Source organism: Cervus elaphus, chromosome 5, assembly GCF_910594005.1.
Source record: "Cervus elaphus chromosome 5, mCerEla1.1, whole genome shotgun sequence".
Classification (NCBI taxonomy): domain Eukaryota; kingdom Metazoa; phylum Chordata; class Mammalia; order Artiodactyla; family Cervidae; genus Cervus; species Cervus elaphus.
Window position 1 is genome coordinate 59,322,311 of NC_057819.1, and position 20,705 is coordinate 59,343,015.

The window sequence follows — 20,705 nt, forward strand, 5'->3', positions numbered from 1 at the left end:
CTCAGATCTTCTATCTGGATCATTTCCTTCTTTCTGATGTATGGTTCTTAAAATTTCTTGCAGTGTCAGCATAGCAGTGGCAAATTTTCTCAGATACACTTATCCAAAAGTGTCTTTATTTTGCCTTCATTCTTGAAAGATTGTTTTGCTGGATATAATTCTTTGTTGACAAAAATTGTCTACAAACATTGTGGAGATTTTATTCCACCCTATCCTGGCATCAGTTGTCACTGTTAAGCCTCTACTTTCCATCTAGCTGTCATTCAATTATATTAGTAGGTGACCTTCCATTATATTAGTAGGTGCTGTCTTCAGCTGCATTTTTAAGACCCTGTCTTTGATATTTTGAGGTTTCACTACAAAGTATCTAGGGTTTTTTTGGTCTTAGTCCTGTTTAATTTACAGTGCGCCTCAGTCTGTAGATTTGCGTGTTTGATCGGTTCGGAAAAGTTCTCAGCCATAATCTCTTCTGAGTTCGCTCTTCCTCTGCTCCTCCCTAACTTTGAATATATTTAGACCCTCTGGTTCTGTTCTGTTCTTTGTGTCGGCATTTTTGCACTCTGGCCCATTTCTTCAGGTACACCTTCCAGTCCCTTAATTCTCCACAGCTTTCAAAGGTATCAGATTGACTAATACGTTTGCTTAGTCATCCTGGGGGTCTCAAGTTTGATTTGACAATCAGTTCGCAGAGCACTGCAGGTTTAACTCAACTCCTGCTTAGTTTAGCTTTGTAGGGAGCACAGCATGTGTGGTCCAGACATTTCCATCAAGGGTTCTTGCTACACCCCCAGGTGCAGCTCCCGGACACACCTCCACAGGGGCACTCAGTTGTCAGTGGGAGCGGACTCCCTCGGCACAGAGAAGGTGCTCAGCATGTAGAACCCCATGTTTTTCCTTCAGTCCTGGTAACCCAGGGCCTCAAGATCTGTGTGTCAGACTCGTTCTTCTCAGTTCAGATGTAATTCTTAAACTAGGGGATTTGTAATACATAGAACTGATAAAAGAGTCTTAAATAAACATTTGCCCTCAGAGCATCTTGGTCTTTTTAAGAAAGTTCCACAAGGCTCTCAGGTAGAGGCCTTTTTTTTGCTTTGTTTGGTAGTAGCTGTTTGGGGACTTTTTTGTTTTGTTTTGTTTGTGAATTTTCCCCTATGTTAAGTGAGCTCAGTGATTAAAAACTGTTTTATACAGGATCTTTGTTTTGTTCTTTCAGTGTATCTAGTCAGTGATACTGTCTGGAATGATGTATATACAAAGGCCAAGCTTGAAAGGAAACTGAATCCTAAATGTAAATATCATTTTCTCAGTACACTTTCATACATGCAAGCCTACATGTAATTTATTTGGTACTTGGTTTTTCTTCCAGAAACACACAGGGACCCACATCCATTCTTTTTGTTCCTGTTCTGTGCTGCACTACTCAGGAATTTGAAATTAGACATAGAAAGGAAAATCTTTCAGATGTCGTTGTTACATAATTTAAAAAACAGTATTTAAATAATGTGTTTGCTTCCACCCACATTCTTCCCCAGTAGCCGTTTAGAATGACTAAATTAAAAGAATTATTCTAAAAAGGAGTAGATGTATGTATATGTATAACTGAATCACTTTGCTGTACAATTGAAACTAACACAACATTGTAAATAATAATTTTTAAAAATTAAATATAAATATGGCATCATTTGTCAAAATGATTTTAATTTGGGGGCTTTGGAGAAAACCTGATAGTATAAAATTAGTAATTCAAATGCTAAATTCTTTTTCTTTGACAGAGTATTGCTGTTTAGATGCAAACTGGGTGTATTACAATATACAGTCGTCAGACCATTCACCACCATCATTGCTTTGTAAGTACACAGAACTTACATTATTTTGTTTTTTTAAATTCTCATGCTCTTACCTAAGTGAAACGCCTGAGTAGAAAGCATGTAAAACTTGTTACTTGTTTATAACACGTCTCGTCTTTTATAAAAACAGTATGTATAAACCCTGCTATGTTAGAATAAATGAGGTGACCGTTTATAGGCAAGGAATCACATAGAATTCTTCTAAATAATATTCCCTCTAGAGATTTCTAGTAGAAAGCGTTTTCAAAATAATCTTTTTCAAGTGTTAATATTCACACAGCTTTACAGAAACATCTAGTACATGAAGTTGAAGTATGCCACTTGAGATTCATTACATGGCTTTATTTTCTAAATGAGTACTGTATTTTAAAGAAGAAAACATATTTTTCCTTTTTAAAAATTCTGTCAAGTCTTAGCATTTGAGGTAAAATGGGGCATCATTAAGCTGCCTGGTAAAACTATTCCCTAAAAATTTAAGAACATCAAATAGATTGTGTGTCTTATCTGCTTATCATGCTAGCATGCTGTCTGTTCACAAGAATGGGAAGAAAGGTGAAAGAAGCATCCAGCTCTTTATTATGCTTTTGTGCTACCAGTTCTTCAGCAGCATTTGCCTTGGAATTAAGATTAATTTACCTTTTTTTAAGGCTGCTTTATTTATACAAGTAAATACTTAGATCTGGGTTATCATAAAAGTTGCCTGCAAGACAATTTGGGGGGAAAAATTATAGTTTAGTTATAAACGTGCATTACTTGTTTTTAAAATTAGGCAGCATCATTTTTTTTAATCTAATAATTACCCTTTCTAATTCAATGTTTTTGTCTTTTGGATTTATTTCAAATTGGAGAGATAATCATATGGTAACATTTCTAGAAAAATGTTTTTAATTTTTGAACCACCTCTGTGGCCAAAATCAAGTGATTATCTACAGAAACTTTGAAATAATCTTACTTCTAAATTTAAGTATTGGGGCTTCCCTAAGCGGGCCAGTGGTTAAGACTGCACTCCTACGGCAAAGGGCATGGGTTCAATCCCTGGTCAGGAAACTAAGATCCTGCATGCCATGTGGTACAGCCAGATTAATCAATTAATTAACTATTAATGTCAATGTTGTATTTTAAAATATATTTTTGACTTAATTATTCATTAAGTCTCATTTTTACCATTTTTTTTTTTTTAGAGTCTGTGAGTTACTTGGTATATATGATGAAGGGAACTTTAGCTTTTCAAATGCTTGGACTTACTTGGTTATCATAAACAATATGTCTCAGTTGGTAAGTAAATATTCATCTTAACTATACTTAATTTAGATCTATAACTAAAATTTTTTAGGGAAAGTTTCTTCTGGAATAAAGCTTAATTGTAACTTTAATATTGAACTTGATTTATAGGAAGAATTTGAAACTTTAAATCTTTATACATACGTAAAGATATAATATCTTTGTTAATTATCTTGTGACTTATACATTGAATTGTTTATGTAATGTGGCTCAGGGGCACAGTGTTTTTTTTTTAAACACCAAAAACACTTTGTATTGGGGTATAGTCAGTTAACACTCTTGTGATAGGTTCAGGTGAGCAGTGAAGGAACTCAGCCACACATCTGCATGTATCCATTCTCCCCAAACTGCACGGAATTGTTGATTGTATTTTTTCATTGGTTCTGGTATTCATTGCATAGTTACATGGATATGTCATTAGTAAAAGCATAATGCCTCTCCTTAAAGTAAAAATCCGAGGTATATTCATTAAAAAAATGTCTTACTGGTATATGACAGTATAGGGTTTTAATAAAAGTGGGAGAGTAAAATTCTCTCATATATTTGTAATTGAAAATTGAGAATGCCAAGTTTTTTAAAAATGTTATAGAAACTGAAATGAAATGAATCCTTTCAACTTAATGTGCACTTTATTGAAAATCTTTTAATGTAAATATTGAGATTCTTTTAATTGGAGGATAATTGCTTTACAATGTTGTGTTGGTTTCTGCCATACAACAACACAAATCAGCTGTAAGTTTTATGTGTACGTATACTCATCTTCCCCCCTCTAGAGCCTACCTCCCCCTCCTGTCCCACCCCTCTGGGCCATCACAGGACACCGCACTGTGCTGCTTGGGTTATGAGAAGCTTCCCACTTGCTGATTATTTCACACATGATTATGTGTATGTGTCAGTGCTGCTTTCTCAGTGCGTCCTACCCGCTCCTTCTCCCGCCATGTCCACAAGCCAGTTCTCTACATCTGAGTCTCCATCCCTTCCCTACGAATAGGTTCATCAGTACGTTTTCTAGATTCCATGTATATGCATTAACACACGATACTTGTTTTTCTCTATATACTCGTTTCACTCTGTATAACCGACTCTGGGTTCATTCAGCTCACTACAGCTGACTTAAATTCTTTCCTCTTTATGGTTGAGTTATATTCCATTGTATATATGTACCACATCTTTATCCATTTATCTGTCAATGGACATCTAAGTCGCTTCCATGTCCTGGCTGTTGTCAATAGTGCTGCAGTGAGCATTGGGATACATGTGTCTTTGAATTGTGGTTTTCTCAGGGTATGCCCAGGACTGGGGTTTGCTGGGTCGTGTGGTGGTTTTATTCCTGGTTTGTTAAGCATTCTCTATACTGTTCTCCATAGTGGCTGTATCAATTTACCTTCCCGCCAACAATGCAGTAGGATTCCCGTTTCTCCAGCATATATTGTTTGTAGTTTTTTTGATGATGGCCATTCTGATTGAGGTGTGTTAAAAATCTTTAATGCTTTCTCCAAAATAATAGTTTAGGTACAGTGGCATGCATGTGAGTTATTAGAGATTTATAATAAAAATTAAATGCTTGTGTATTCAGAGCTTTTCCACGTTTTTATTTTCTGGAACCAATAATTCCATTTTTGGGAATGCCTCCTCAAGAAATGGCCAGAAGTACTTTTGCTTTTAATATGTTTGTATAGAAAAGGCCTATTGCTTACAAAAGCCTGGAAATAGTCCAAAGGCAGTTACTTAATCAAATATATGGAAAGAGGTACTTTAAGTGGAAAAACATAAGGCAACAAAATTTTATATTTATGATACCTGTTAAAAACCATCTTATGTGTAGAAAAGAATGGTTGGATGATGGGACTATGGACAACTTTATACTTTACTGCTTTCATATTCTAAAATATTTTAAATGAGCATTTTATAGTGGGGAAAATAAACTTTTAGGAAAATGTTTATTGCTGTGCAATGCTAATTACAACTGATTTTTTAAAATAATATCTTGAGCACTTACCTTTAAAAAGTAAATTCAGCAGGATTAACATACTGCCCTCAAGAAAAACGGTCTCCCTGATTCCTTACTTTCTGATTTCATGGGCATAGTTTTATTGAAATAGTACTTATTTAACGTGTTCACTTACAAATAATATATGTACAGTTGGTAGTAAGCTGAGCCCTTATAAAATGAATGGTAACTTGTATGTAAAAGCTGTTAATAAGCAGACAGATGTTTTTATTTTGGTTAAATGAGAGCCTTTTCTTCCATTCACGGTAGTCACTTCTTACTGTGTTTTTTGTGGGCCCTGTAAATGAACAATTAAAATCATTTTCAGAGATGATGTTACACATCTCTTCTGAAAATTTTCATATTGTATATTTTCATCCATAGTAAACTATTTAAAAGCTTCTTGTTAATCTAAAAGGAGCATAATAAAGCCTAGAAAATTTTGCCTGAAAAATTACTCTGTACCAGGCCTGGTCTGTGATTTTGATATTTCTAATACCATATTTATTTATTCTTATTGAATACGTTTAATTGTTTCTAGTTTGCCATGTATTGTCTCTTGCTGTTTTATAAAGTGCTGAAGGAAGAACTGAGTCCAATCCAACCTGTTGGCAAATTTCTTTGTGTTAAGCTGGTGGTTTTTGTTTCTTTTTGGTAAGTGTTGCTTTCTCTTAAATGTTGCCATTTCCTAAAGGGCAGTAAAACTTAGAATTTGTTAAGTCTTAATTTGGAAAAGGAATTAAAATATCTACTTACCTTTTAAAAAGTTCATTCTTTTAGCCGTCCTTGGTTTTTCAGAAATAATCAGATGGTCACATAACATTTATAAGAAGAAAATACTTTGAGACACTAAATGTCAACACTAAGGGAATCACTAAAATAAGTCATGGTTTTTTCATATAGTACAGTTTGAAAGATACACATGATACAGAATACTTAATAATGTGAGAAAATGTTCATTAGTAAAAATTTTAAAACAGATGACAAAACTATACATGGTCCCAGTTTAGTAAAGGGGGTTGGGTGATAGGGTCCTGGAAACAAATATACCAAGTATAACAATATACAAATAATACAAAGAGGGGGGAAAGAAAAATCTTTGCAATTACACCACCCAAAATGAATGACATTGTGGCCCACATAGTTTATAAAACCACAGAAAGAACGTCATACTATAAAAACCTGTAGAACTCAATGTATACTGTATAATGTATTTAGTATCCTGTAGTTATAGTTCTTTGTAAATACAGTGAGAATATAATTTTGTTGTTATTGGGTTTTTTGCTTTTGCCACACACAGTATTCTAATGTATGGATACAACTTTTTAATCAGTTTCTTATTGACATTTGGGTTGTTCCTAATTTATTTATTTATTTTTTTTACCATTACAAGTAATACAGAAGTGAATATTCTTGCATATAGATACATGAAACCTTATCTCATTTTAGCTGTTTAACAAGACTGGTTCCAAAAAAAAAGAAAAATAAGACTGGTTCCAAAATGTTCTTTAAAATAATCTAAATAACCAGTTAATATGTGCATAAATTAACATTTAAGTATCTGTCCTTTATTTCATTTTAAATTCCTGTCGTATAAGGTGTTAGGCATGGTCTGTGTATAGGACCAACTTAAAATGTAATGACTTGTGCAAACTTTCAAAACAAAAAAAGACTGTAAACCAAGTACCGAAGTTCTAAGAATATATAATCAAAATTCATATGATGAAACTGTACTAGACGAGTCAGTGTGTAAAGCAAACGTGTCTAATACAGTTATACAGTGTCTTCAGGAATACACTGTAAAGGCAGGGTGGTCATGGTCCACAGGTTGTGCTGGGGTTTCACTTTTTAAATGGCATATTTTTTAAACAACTGCTGGTTTTGTGCTTGATATAGATTTGGCGTTTACCTTTTCCTAACATATAGGCAAGCAGTAGTTATTGCTTTGTTGGTAAAAGTTGGCGTTATTTCTGAAAAGCATACATGGGAATGGCAGACGGTAGAAGCGGTGGCCACAGGACTCCAGGTAAGCAGTGCTGACTCCCAGCAGCACTTCACTGTTTGTTAAGCATTGTTACATGTTACCTCCTGAAGCTGACAGCAGACACATGTGCAGGCTCTGGGGCTACTGTTACCCTCACTCTACACGTGAGGGAACGGGGATCCCCACAAAAATTGGCCATACTTCCTGGTTCTTCTACAAATTAGTAACAGAACCTAGATTTCGTTATTCCTACTCAATTTGTCTGTTCTGCATTTCTCTGAGTCCTCGGCTAGTAGAAGAGAATACATTGTACTTGGCCAAGAAATACTTGATTGAAGTAGTACAAAATTGAGTTAAACTTCTGGCATTTTGTGTTTTTGTGAAGAGGTCAAAAATCATTATTTTGGAAAATGAAAATATGAGTACAGTCTTGTGAGGGAAAAAACAGCTGTTGATACTCAAGTATTTTTGAAAAGAGACACAGTGCTTTTTGCCTGCAAAACTAGATTTAAAATCCAATGTGGCTGATGATGATGTTGATGTTGTTGTTGTAGGACTTTATTATCTGTATTGAGATGTTCCTTGCTGCTATCGCTCATCACTACACTTTCTCATATAAACCGTATGTCCAAGAAGCGGAAGAGGGCTCATGCTTTGATTCCTTTCTTGCTATGTGGGACGTTTCAGATATTAGGGATGATATTTCTGAACAAGTAAGGCATGTTGGTAAGTACCAGCCATTTTATTCATTCTAATAGGCTATTGTGGTTCTCCTGCCCAGTCTGTAGAAGAGGTTTTTGAAAAGACTTTGTGTAAAACAGTACCATAATAAGGCTCTCCAAATTTGGAGGGGGCGAAAGGAGCTTAACATTTAGCATGGCAACATTATAGTGGATTTAAAAATAACCTAACTTTTGGCTAACTCAGAAAATTTTATTTTACTTTAAAGGAAGGACAGTCATGGGACATCCTAGGAAAAAGTTTTTTCCTGAGGATCAAGATCAAAATGAACATACAAGCTTGTTATCATCATCATCACAAGATGCAATTTCCGTTGCCTCTTCAGTGCCACCCTCACCCGTGGGTCACTATCAAGGGTTTGGACACACTGTGACCCCCCAGACTACACCGACTACAGCTAATGTATCTGATGACATAGGCAACGATACTGCAGGGGAGAGGAAAGAGCCGTCAGAGAAGCCCGCGGCCTCCTGAGCAGTGTGCAGGAGCAGACTGCGCTACCACCGTGTTACTTCATCACCTGGTGTCCCGCTGCTCAGGACTCTGTGCTTAGGACAAGCCATTAATGATGCAGGATTTCAACACAGCGGCAAAAACCAGGTACAGCCACCTGATCTATACAACTAGGTTTTGTATATCACAAATAATCAGTCTAAATATTCTAGACTTAGACTTGACTTCTTAACACTACAGAGTATCACATACTCAAATGATAGACAATGACTACTAACCATTCCTGACATTACAGTACTCTATCAAGAGGAGGACATTTTAAAAAATCAGTGCTTCCTACCACTGCTGCATGAATATAATGCTCTGGAACTAGCAGAAAGTATAATTCAGAACTGCGAATTAGTGGACCTCAATCATAATTATGTGCCATATATGCTTACCTAACAATTATTTCTCTATTTCTCAAATGAATGTCTTTCAATAAATGAGAATTTATCATTTATTTTCTGCAACCTTTTATATCTCTTGTGATTAGAGGCACAGCAGAAAAACTTAAGCCCCCCAAATTAAAGGGTTGAAAATCATATACCTAACAGTGAGAGATGCCTGTGTCTTACATTCCTACTAGGAGAAGCGTCTAGGACCTAATCTATTAATCTTAAAACAACTACTGTCTAAAAAATCATTATCTGCACCAAGGTGAACAGACTAATAGGTTATCTAGGACCTGGAGATGAAAAGAATGAACTGGACGAAAGAGTGGAAGAATAAGAAACTTGTGATAGAAACAGAGTTTGCTCTTCTTTAGGGCTACTAAAGGTGTCAGCAAACATAAATCTGGGCTGAGTAGTCCTGTTTATCAGACCCCAGTCACAAGACTTGCAGATACTCTCTGGGAGAAATTTACTACTTAGATTAGATAGAGTTCCTCTAATTCTTAATCACAACCCATTGCGCCTAACATTTTACACTGAAAATAAATATAGAAAGTGCCAGGTAGTGTGTTGCAAATAGCAAGGGTAAGTATTTATTTCTCAAAATCTGTGCTTTATATATTTAAGTGCACACACACACACACACACAGGTACACAGTAATTAGGTACAAAGTTTTTATTGTCTATTATAAATGAAACATTTCTACTGAAAGTAAAGTTGGGCAGTATACTACTAAAGGCAAGGAGAACAGACAGTGTGGAGAGAAGGTACATCTTATTTTCTGCGTGGCTTACCTACAGAGCACACAGTATATACAATGTATGATAATCTTTATTAATCTCTCTATTTCAGGTCTGTGAAATCTGGACTAATTTTTTTTTTTTCTTACTGTGTATTCACATCAGAACTTTGAAAAATACTGGTTTAGGTTTAACTCTTTCTGAATTCATCAGCTTTAAAATTTTTCTTTGCTTAAGGTAGACCAAGAAAAATGCTGCTTCCTAAGATTTTTTTTTTGTCCTTTTACTCTTAAATTACATTTAGTCTGTAGCTTAAAAGTCTTACTCAGATTTGCATTCCCAAAACACAAAACTGAGAAGGTGGTTCAGAAGTATTTGAACATTTACAAGAAGCAAGCTTAGAATTTACAGGTAGACATAAACATCCTCAATCTTCAGTGGAAACCAACTTTTTGAGGTACCCTCACCAAAAGTTCAGATTTAAGGAAAATAGCCAGAATGTCTAAAAAATGAATAGGAGACTCAAAATTCCTTATCTTTTCAGCTTTAGAGTACAGACTAACAAGTTTGGCAAAATTTAATTATAGTAAGTAAAACCAAGCAATAAAAAGTTCCTAATTTGAAAAATTAATGACAGCCTTTGCCAGAAAGGAAGTCTGCAGCAAGATTTTTGTAATAACACTACTCTTTAGTTAGGGCCTTTTAAATACACTTTATTAATGTCAATTTTTAAAAAATATTTGACCATTTCAAGGACTTAAATACACCTCCATTTTATGATTACAATCCCACTACTAATTCAGACTAGAAGAACTGGAAACCCACTGCTCTACTTCCACATTTTTTCATTAGAAAACTGCTCTTCATTGCTTTATGGTGATGCTGACGTTGCTTTTGTGGTGCTGGATGTTGAGTACAAGTTCGTCTCCCATTTCCACTTGGATGGGATTGTCTAAAACAACTGCAGCCTGTTTCCAGTGAGAGGCTTCACTCGAAGTATCTAACATAATCTCATCATCAAGGTACATATGATACCAAAATGGAATGGCAGTCACTTGTCCAGATTTACAAATGTGTACCTATGAACATTAAGAGATTGCAAGAATCCCATCAGATGGAGTAGACTTGGATAAGTCTTTGTCTTTTTAGTCAGTTTTAGATCCAAATTTTATAAAGAAATACATTTAATAACCCAATTCAAATTAATTACCAACCTATTCTAGTCACTGATATTTACCCAAACTCAGGTCTGGATACTGTTTAGAAAGTAACATTTAAATTCAAAGAAAGTGGCTAAAGCTATTTTAAGTATGTAAAGTATTACATAATCTAAGATAGTTCTGAATATGACAAGAATGATCATTTTACCTTTACTTCTCTGTTAGAGGTGTTCAAATATGGCGTCATTAAGTCTAGTCTTAAGAGCTCCACTGGTTTGCTTAAAGGTATACAAGGCAATGAGGATAGGTCCAAAAATACACGAATAGGTACCTAAAGAAAGTAGAAAAGTTTTGCTTTTAATTCAGTCCTTTTTGTGACCCAAGTTTCTTGCTTTGTACTTAGCTCAGTGATATGGTGCTTTTTATATCAACTACCTCATTTAATTGCCACATCAACCTTAAAGCAAAAAAAGACTTCCACGACTCCAGTTTTACAGGAAGAATGAACAAACCAAGTTTTAGGTTTGTTAAATAATTTTCTATGATTTCAACTACTCAGATAAAAGCAGATTAAACAGCTCCCAAAATTGTTAAACAAGGATGTGCTTATGTGTGAAGATGAACTAATAAGCAAATAGCACAGCATTAATTATTGTATTATTTAAGAAAATATGCCAAATTCCACTGAACAATTAATAGATTTCATTTTGAAAACTGTTTATTATCTGGAAGACAGTGGTTCTCAACTTTGCAAATTATGATTAAAAAAAAAAAATCACTTCCTTAGTAGCTCAGACAGTAAAGAATCTGCCCATAATGCAGGAGACCTGGGTTCTATCCCCGAGTCAAGATCCCCTAGAGGAGGGAATGGCAACCCACACCAGAACTCTTGCCGGGAAAGTCCCATGGACAGAGGAGTCTGATGGGCTATAGTCCCTGGGGTCGCAAAGAGTGGGAAAAGCCTGAGTGACCGAGCACACCACGGAGGAGGGGACGAGACAACAGCTCAGGAAATGAGCGAGCGGACTAGGAAACGTAGAATCGCCCAGCGAGCTTATGGAGCCTCTTGGGATGACTGGTCATACGTTGAAGTAAGGCCACCGTCAACATGTTCAGCTGCAGGGGTACCAGTGTAGAGAAGGCAGAAAGTTGGGTTTAACCGAGGTGGGACTGCCCCCAGGCCAGCAGAAACATGGCAGCATGAAACTGTATCGACCATGGAATATAAGCTGTTAAAGAAAGGAGGATATGAGGTGGGAGGCAGGGTGAAAAGATGGCAGGATTAAAATATTGTAGATTCTGATGGAATCAAAGAACTGTTGATGTCAGGATCAAAGAGAAGCTAGAAAGACAGTAGAAGGTGGTATTTTTGGACTACAAACTTAGGTCTTCTGGTAAGTACATTTTCTTTATTAAACTCCAAAAAACTGAGATTAAATAAACTCCAAAACTTTAGCCTGCTCTGAAAAAATCATTTCCTCAAAAAATTTATATTTGTTGAGCAAATACTGTTCATGGAAGATCTAACAATGCATATTCAAGAGCTTACTACCACCTATAGGCTTTAGATATCACTCCTTTAATTTAGTACTCAACACCCCACTTCCCAAAATGCTGTTCCGGCTTACTCAGCAGATTCCACCTCTTCCCTAGACATTCCATCTATTCCACAATTACAACTGACGAATTCTACTTTGCTGCTGGTACTTTTGCCAGCACTATATCCTTGTTTTCCAAACAGTAAGTAACCCCTTTTCCTTGAGCTCCTACACTCACTCTTGCTCCCTGCGGTCTGAATGCCCAGACATGAGCTGCTCCCGCCTTCCCCTGCCAGCCTCAAGTCTCAAGTGTGATTAAGAGCTCATGTTGAGAACAGAGGTCTCCTGGTGGCTGCTTTTTTAGACAAGGATCATAATTTTTCATAAGACTAAACCTGGTACCCTATTTTTCATTTACAACAGTGGTTCAGAACAAGAGTCATAGACTTCTGTCAGGAACAGAATTCTTGGCTATACTAACCGTAAGGTTTGATTTTTACCACTAGTAAGTTCCTTGGCTCTAGAAAACTGAGTACCAGAGCAATCCGGTTAAACAGTGACTACAGACCTACAGAGACAGAGGGTAGACTGTGGGTGACGGCCACCCGGCTGAACTTCTTTCCTAAACACTTACCTGAAACTGGTTAATGAAGGGCGCTATGTTGAAGCCAAGAGTTCGCTCCGCCCCCTGGACAGCACTCTCCTCCATCAGCGTCTGCGACTCCACGAGCAACCCAAGCATCAGCACGTGCTGGGGAAAGATCCTGCCTCCAGACTGGAGCAAACACCTGGAGGAGGACAAGTGCTTTAAAAGGCATCTCGATTCCCTACATTTTATAAACATCAGTAACCAAATCACTGGGGATCTAAGACAGTATACGGTGTAATGGTCTTTAGACTGGTACCTGGCTGGTAGTTCACCATGGCAGACTGGTAGACCCCCTGAAAAGTAACCAGTGAGCTGGATGAGTGCAAGTTTTCAGGTTCGGGAAGAGTCATCAGTGGCTATTAAAACTAGAGGCTGAAAGTTTAATTAGGACAAGGATATTTAAGAGTCTCAAAGTTTCACCCCCATAAATGACTTATTACAAAGGGAAAAGAGCAAGTTGAGTGGAAAAACCTGATGGATACAACTTAAACCAACTCATCTAAATTCAGATCCACAGATCTAGGATAAAGCAACATATATGCCTCCTAATGTGACCAAACTTCTGTGGTATTCCTCTCTCAAATGAATACTCTGACTCTAGTAAGAAACATGAGGAACATTCTACAAAATAAAAGGCCTCCACTTTTCGAAACTGTGAATGTCACGAAAGGCTGAGGAACTGTTGCAGAATAAACGAGACTAAAACTAAATGCAATGTGTGACCCTGGATTGAATTCTGGACCTATGAAGGGCATTACTGCCACAAGTGGTGAAATATCCAAGTAAGACTTTGTTTCCCTTAGATATCAGTACTATGTCCATATAGATTTCCTCCTTTTGATAAGTGTGTGATGATTATATAAAATGTCCTTTTTCTTACAAAATACACACTGAAGTATTTAGGGGTACAGGAATATGGTATCTGAAACTTTTAAGTGTTCAGAGATAATAAAGCGTATGTGGCAATACAGTAACAATCTGTGAACCTGGATGTAAGGTTCATGTGTGGTTTTTTGTACTATTCTCTAACTTCTCTGTAAGCTTGAAATTATTTCAGAATAAAAAGTTAAACACTGAAAGAAAAAAGTGATTAAAAATCCAAATACTCTGAAGTCAAGTGTATGAATAAAGGGCTAACAAAACACCTTCTCTTCCTACAATTATCTTGGATTCACTTTTGTTTCCCTGGAAATTCTACAAAGGTGGAATGTCAGCTGAGTTATCAACAACACTGCTTATGATTTAAAAAAAAAAAAAGTTTTTAAATGTTTCTTAATGGGTACATGCACCTGAACTAGGAAAACTATACACTATAAACGCCCATTGGGAAGGTACACCACCTTTGGGCTTCCCGGAGTGTGGGGTAACTTGTAACCACATGTTCCTATTGCTAGAGCTTGGAAGCTATGCCTATGGGAGAAGTTCCCATCTGAAACATGAGGCGCTCAGGCCAAGGCAGTTCCCACGCCCACATATACAGTCTTGTCTCCACACCCCTGAGCTCTGAGAGGTGTGAGAGCAGTGCGGGGCGGGGTTGGGGGGCAGGGTCACTGCTGCCATCCAATGAAAGAGGCGTGGAAGATACATTAAGGTACTTTAATCATTTGCCACATTTGAAATCAAACGTTAAATCCCTCATCCTTACTGAACATTCCAAATCGGTTTCCACTTGAACTTCTAGACAGGCTGCTACTACAGACAGCTGGACTTCATACTATCATATAGACCTTTCATAGTAAGCTTTTACTATTAAATATTTCTCGTCAGTAAGGATCTATTTATAAAAATACAGGACAAAGTTTTTGACCAATACATAAATTTGTGCATACCTAAAAAATTAGTTCCTATACATTTCTAAAATTGTATGCTATGCAGTTTTCCTGAAAAGATCATTAAAATTTTGACAAACTATAAAGCATCACATTCCTCAAAACCACTTTGGCACTTCGGCTTAGTTTCAAATTATTTTAATATTAATTCTGTTTTTACTAAACTGATTATCTCAACCATTTAAAATGATCTAAAACCAGAATATCAACTGAAGAACAGTCAAAAGACATGGCAACTAAATGTAATACAGACCGCTTGATTAGAACTCAACTGGGGAGGAAAAAAAGCAACGAAGAGTATTACTGGGATAAGCAGGGGAAATTTTAACACAGACTATCTGTAAAATAATAGTACTTGATCACTGTTAAGCTTCCTGAGTGTGATCATCTTACTGCGATATGTAGGGGAAAGCCCCTGTTCTAAGGAGACACATGCTGAGCTGTTAAAGTGAAGGGGGAAGGTCAGGAGGCCAACAACCATCATGGTTCAGCAGAGAAAACAGTCTTGTGTGTGCTGTACCTTTTCTTGCAATTTTTCTTAAGTTTGACATTTTTCAAAGTAAAAACCTGACAGAAGTTGACAAAAGTTAAACAGGCTGCTCTCATTAACAGCCTGCCCTAAAGACTAGCTGACAGGGAGCCAAATCATAACCAGGTCATTTTATGAGCAAAGAAACAGCAAAGAAAGAGATGAATCCTGAGTGTCATGGCCTCAGACTGACTGAGACAAGTCTTCATCAGAAGTCAGGAAGATCTGTCTGCACGAAGTACATGGTCATTTAAGTTGTGGTAAGTTCTTACATAAATTAGCCTAAAAGTGGACCCCACTGACCCCAATGCTTTACTCATTTTCATTATTCCTGTCCTACCAACTCTTAGCATTTTGGGTAAAGTCTAGTAGAAACTGAATCTCCACACAATTAGTAAAGTCACATACCTCAACAAAATCACACAGCTCACAATCACACAGCTCTTAAAAAAATTCCAATCCATGCCTTTACCAATTCATATACAATTTTAATATCTCCCTAAAGAATTGAGAAAACTTACCCATTTCCCTCAAATGGATCAAGTTTAATCCTGACAACTCAAGGTACTAAATTTTCTGAACTGAAGTTATCTGCTAATTGTAATCCATTTAAATGAAACCAGATCTAATTTTTCTTAAGATCACAAAGTCTTACATGAGATACTAAGCCACAGCCCTGCATGATGCTTGACTAATTCCCTCCACCCCTATATAGCCACAAGAGGGTACTGTTCTATGAAATCAGTAAACAAAAAGCACACAGGTTAGTAACAGCCAGCCTTCTAGCCATAAAATCTATAGGAGACAGAACAGGAGGGAGGGTAATACAGTTAAATCACTTAGGGAGTAACCAGAAAATCAGGCTAAACAAAGTAAAAAGTACATCAGGGGATACCTAAAAAATCAGAAAGGTTGGATCATGTACTAAAAGCCATGCCAGAGATAAACACGTCACGAAAGCAAGTATGCAGATTATTTTAAAAGGCCACGTTCACACTATTTTAATCTAAAATCCTGTACAAATCCTCCTTGACCCAGTGTTACCACTACTAACTGGAATGTCTTACTTATGTGTAGATAAAACAGTAACTCCCTGAAGCTCTGCTTGGCTTTCCTGACACTGAGTGTTTTGTTGTCACACCAAGGCAGCTGCCAGACTCCTCAGTGGAATCCTCTGCAAAGCCAATAATATTTCTGAACCATCTGTGCCTTCAAGGAAAAAAATAAAAATTGTTCCAACTCAAAAGTCTAACCATAAATGGCAAAAATTCTGAAGAAACTCTTCACTGTTTCCTTGTGATCCAACACAAAAGTGTTTTAAAACAGGTTTAAATTAAAAAACAAAAAAAGTCCACCAAGCTTTTAAACTGTCTCCTGTATTTTAATCTACTGGGACTGAAAAAAAAATTAAGAATAAACATTTTAAAACAGTAACAACAAAGGAACTTAATAGTTTGTGAAATGGCTTGTTTTTTCCTTGACCTTTCTTTGGGAGGGCTGGTATTCAGTGATGTGACAGATGCCTTTTATCCTTATCCTAAAAACACTCTCGCCTCCCAACCCTGAACTTCATCCTCTTTGACTGGTCGTGAGGCCTCTCTGCTGTCAGTAACTAAAGATGATAATGAAAGGCCTGGGTGAGAGTCTGCACACCACTGGCCCCAGGACCAAGGGAAGCCGTCTCCACCTCCAGAGGAGCTGGCAAGGAGCCTGTGCACAAGCTTATCAGGCTGAAGGGACGGAGCACTGGTTCTCTCCCGTTACTCAGGAGGCGTCCCGAGGGGAGAAGGGGAACCCTGGCTAACAGGCTGGTCAAAGGGTTATGAGCATTTTTTTTTTTTAATTAATGTATTTATTCTTGGCTGTGCTGGGTCTTCAGCACAGGCTTCTCTCCAGCTGCAGAGCTCGGGGGCTGCTCTCCAGTTGCAGCAAACGGGCTTCTCACTGCAGCAGCATCTCACTGCAGCGGCGTCTCTTGTTGCCGAGGACGAGCTCGCGGGCTCCGGAGCACAGGCTCAGCAGGTGTGGTGCAGTCCCCGACCAGGGACTAGACCCATGTCTCCGGCACTGGCAGGCAGGTTCCTGGCCACTGGACCACCAGGGAAGCCTGCTACTAGCGTTCCGTCACCAGAGGTGCCACACATCCTGCAACACACTGTCCCCGTCCCACCTCTCCCAAAACACCGTCCCACCCAAGCCACTGGTAGGACCCCTCCCTCTACTGAGAGACACATCAAAAAGGGACTGTAGGCAGCATATAAGTTGTTTCCCACTAAAATAACTATCAGTCCATCAATGAGTGGATAAGCAAAATGTGACAACATAATACAAAGGAACATTATTCCACCTTAACAAGGAAGGAAATTCTTACATGTACTACAACATGGATGAACCTGGAGAACATGATGCTAAGTGACATAAACAGTCTCACACACACACACAAAACTGCATGATTCCAGTCATGATGCAGAGCAGTCGAACTCAGAAGCAGAGTAGAATGGTGGTTGTAAGCAGCTGCAGGGAGGGTGGGATGAAGAATTACTGTTTAATGGCTATAAAGTTTCAGTTTTACAAGATGAAAAGAGTTATGAGAATGGAAGTAATGACTGCACAATATTAATAAAATATTTATAATAATACCACTGAACTTAGAGATAGCTAAGATGAAAAATTTCATGTTATGTTCATTTTACCACAATAAAAAAAAAATCAGAAAAAGAAAACTAAAAATAAACCGTTAGGTAAACAGTACATCTTTCCACAGTGATTCTGCCAAATAAGTCAAACCTCATTTGTGTGACAAATTCGGGGAGCTAAAATGCCTTCAAAGGCATCTAGTCCAGGACCCCTCATTTCATAACTGAAGACAACAGGTATTAAATGGCTTACAGAAAATGTTACTACTTTAGAAATTCAGGGACAAATTTGAGACTAGATTCACACCCTTTCAGCTCCTTGTTCTACAATCTATCTAAAGTACACTTGTTTAAAATTTTAAGAGAGAGAGAGTATGAGTATATATTTCTATGTATGTATGTCAGACCTCTATATCCCCATAATCTAGGGTATGTACAAGTTTGTTTTAAACAATACAAAATGGTAGTGATTTTTACTGGTTACCTCATATGAAAAGGTAAGTGCGGTTAACAAAAGAAAATGCATATGAAACCTAAAATATAGTTAACCGTATAAGCAAATGCTTTTTTCCTGACAGTCTGCCTTCTGCTGCCACAATTTGGTATGCATTCTCACCAGTGTTCCTATACTGTTTATATACCACAAAAGTTAAAACCTATAAATTCAGGGGGGATTCCTTTAGGGGGAAAAAAAAAAAAAACTCAATAATAACATGCACAGAAAAAGAAAGACACAAAGTCACAGGTCCTGAAAAGCAAAGCTTGAGGAACACACAATGATCATGACTCATTCGTGCAGTTATGCTATTAAGGAACTAAAAGAGTTTACATGAAGTCTGAGCTCAAATAATCCAAAGGTTGTATTTTTGTGTTTTACCTGGATATTGCAGCCTTTTCCATTATTTCCTGCTGAATGAGTCCAGATGGCTCAATGACATCCAATATAATTATACTCCACAATTTGTCTGATTTTGGCCTTTGCAACACAGCAGACTCATCTTCCACGTGTCTCAACCAAAACTCAAGTGTGTCTTTAGGAAAGTGATTGGCTTCACATATGAGGTCCAGAGTGACACGATGCTGGTCTTTCTCCACAGAACTGTAAGGTTTAACCTGCCCAAGGGTGCCAGCAATCACAGGCAGAACAGAGAAGCCCTCAGACACATCTAACACATACAAAGGCTCAGGGATGCTCCGGTCAACATTACTCAGTCCACTTTCACAGCTCATCTCGTTATTCTGACACTGAGTATCCATGGCCTGACTCAGTTTCTCCGGAGTCAATGAAGACAACACTTTCTTCATTGCCATTTTAAAGCCTTCATGGTATGGGATGTTATTAAGCAAAGCAATTTCTGTAGATTCCAATACACATGTCTGCTCCACATCTGGCTTACTGGTCTGAAGGTTGGCCAGAGCACTACAGAGTTCAGCCTCATTTCCAAAAGACAGCAAGTCTTTATTCCTGGTAAAACTTTTCCCGACCTCCATCTCATGTTCTGAATGGAAGAAATTGATACTCTGGATTCTTAAGTAACAATCTTGACAAGACACTTCCATCATCACCTGGTCCCCAGGCTTTATCCAGTAGTCTTTGTAAAACAGGAAAAAAGGGGAAAAAACATGTAATCAATGAATATGAGTATTTATAAGCCCAAGGATCACACAAACACCTCGGTCCTCCCCCCATGTTTTAAACAACTACAGGAAAGACTACATTTATGGACTTAATTACAATTAAGTGAATTAATCTGTCTTTAAAAAAACTAGGGAAATGCCTTCAGCTTTACATAAGGAAAAATTGATGTCTGAAGAGCCAATTAACTTACAGCATAATAGATTCAACAGCTCATTATTCGACCCTAACTAACAGCATTATAGTGCTTTTACTGTAATCACTATGTATCATCAATGACCCCCATAATAGAGGGTAGGGGAAGGACTATAGGAGACTCCCAATCTTCTTTGTTAACGAAGCCAGCAATAACAAAGATAGATGAAATTCAGAAATCAATACCAAACCTCACTTTAGCTTAAAGGGACATTCTTTTCTCTAAGAGAAATTTCTGAAAAAACAAGGCAGCATTCAATAGCACCTTATCAGTAATATTTCTTAACTGTAAGTGTTTAGATATTCTTAAATGTTTAGAAATCTGAAAAGGTAAGGAAGGACTAAGTCCTACAATAAAAACTACATCGTGGACTTCCCTGGTAGTACAGTGGTTAGGAATCTGCCCTCCCATGCAGGGGACACAGGTCCGATCCCTGAACCAGGAAGATTCCACATGCCGCCGGCTCTAAAGTCCACCACTACTGAAGCCCGTGCGTCTAGAGCCTGCGCTCCATCACAAAAGCAGCCACTCAAAGAGAAGCCTGCGCATTGCAGAAAAAGAGGAGCCCCTCTCATCACAACCAGCAATGAGAACCCAGTGCAACCAAAAATAAATAAATAAAAGTAACAATAATAAAAAGACTATATTTTCCATGAGCTTTCACACGTGGTAAAACTTTATAAAGTGTAAACATAATTGCATTTTCTTATCAGCCATAGAGCCCGTTGAAAATACAAGTTGCTATTCTTGTGTTTACACGTTTAAAATATCCTTTCCCTAAGGATTTTTTAAAAAATACCATCTAAGTTACTGAGAGTTAGAATAAACAAACAAAATTTTAAAATGTTACTTATTCAGTGCTAGTCACTATGGTAGGCATTTTACATTCGATATGTCTAATAACTCCTACAACAATCCTGCAAAGTAGACAGCATTGTCACCCCTCACTTTTCTTTTTCTTTCTTAGCACAACCGCAACACAGCTTACAGGATCCTAGTTCCCTGGCCAGGGATTGAAACCGGCGCCCCCACGACAGAAGCTGGGAGTCCTAACCCCTGGA

At 37.5% G+C, this 20,705-nt stretch overlaps 2 protein-coding genes across 2 annotated transcripts in view; one reads left to right on the top strand and one right to left on the bottom strand.

Annotated features, from left to right (window-relative positions):
* Positions 1–8,808, top strand: part of TMEM184C (transmembrane protein 184C) — a 28,016-nt gene extending 19,208 nt beyond the window's left edge. The window contains exons 5-10 of the mRNA XM_043902571.1: positions 1,773–1,847; positions 3,029–3,122; positions 5,660–5,772; positions 7,045–7,144; positions 7,657–7,828; positions 8,052–8,808. Of these exons, the coding sequence (XP_043758506.1) occupies positions 1,773–1,847; positions 3,029–3,122; positions 5,660–5,772; positions 7,045–7,144; positions 7,657–7,828; positions 8,052–8,317 (820 nt within the window). The 3' untranslated portion in view covers positions 8,318–8,808. The remainder of the gene's footprint in view (positions 1–1,772; positions 1,848–3,028; positions 3,123–5,659; positions 5,773–7,044; positions 7,145–7,656; positions 7,829–8,051) is intronic.
* Positions 8,809–9,391: 583 nt separating this feature from the next.
* PRMT9 (protein arginine methyltransferase 9) overlaps positions 9,392–20,705 on the bottom strand; it is a 29,342-nt gene continuing 18,028 nt past the window's right edge. The window contains exons 9-12 of the mRNA XM_043902570.1: positions 18,690–19,404; positions 12,804–12,957; positions 10,840–10,962; positions 9,392–10,550 (exon numbers count right to left, since the gene is read on the bottom strand). Of these exons, the coding sequence (XP_043758505.1) occupies positions 10,335–10,550; positions 10,840–10,962; positions 12,804–12,957; positions 18,690–19,404 (1,208 nt within the window). The 3' untranslated portion in view covers positions 9,392–10,334. The remainder of the gene's footprint in view (positions 10,551–10,839; positions 10,963–12,803; positions 12,958–18,689; positions 19,405–20,705) is intronic.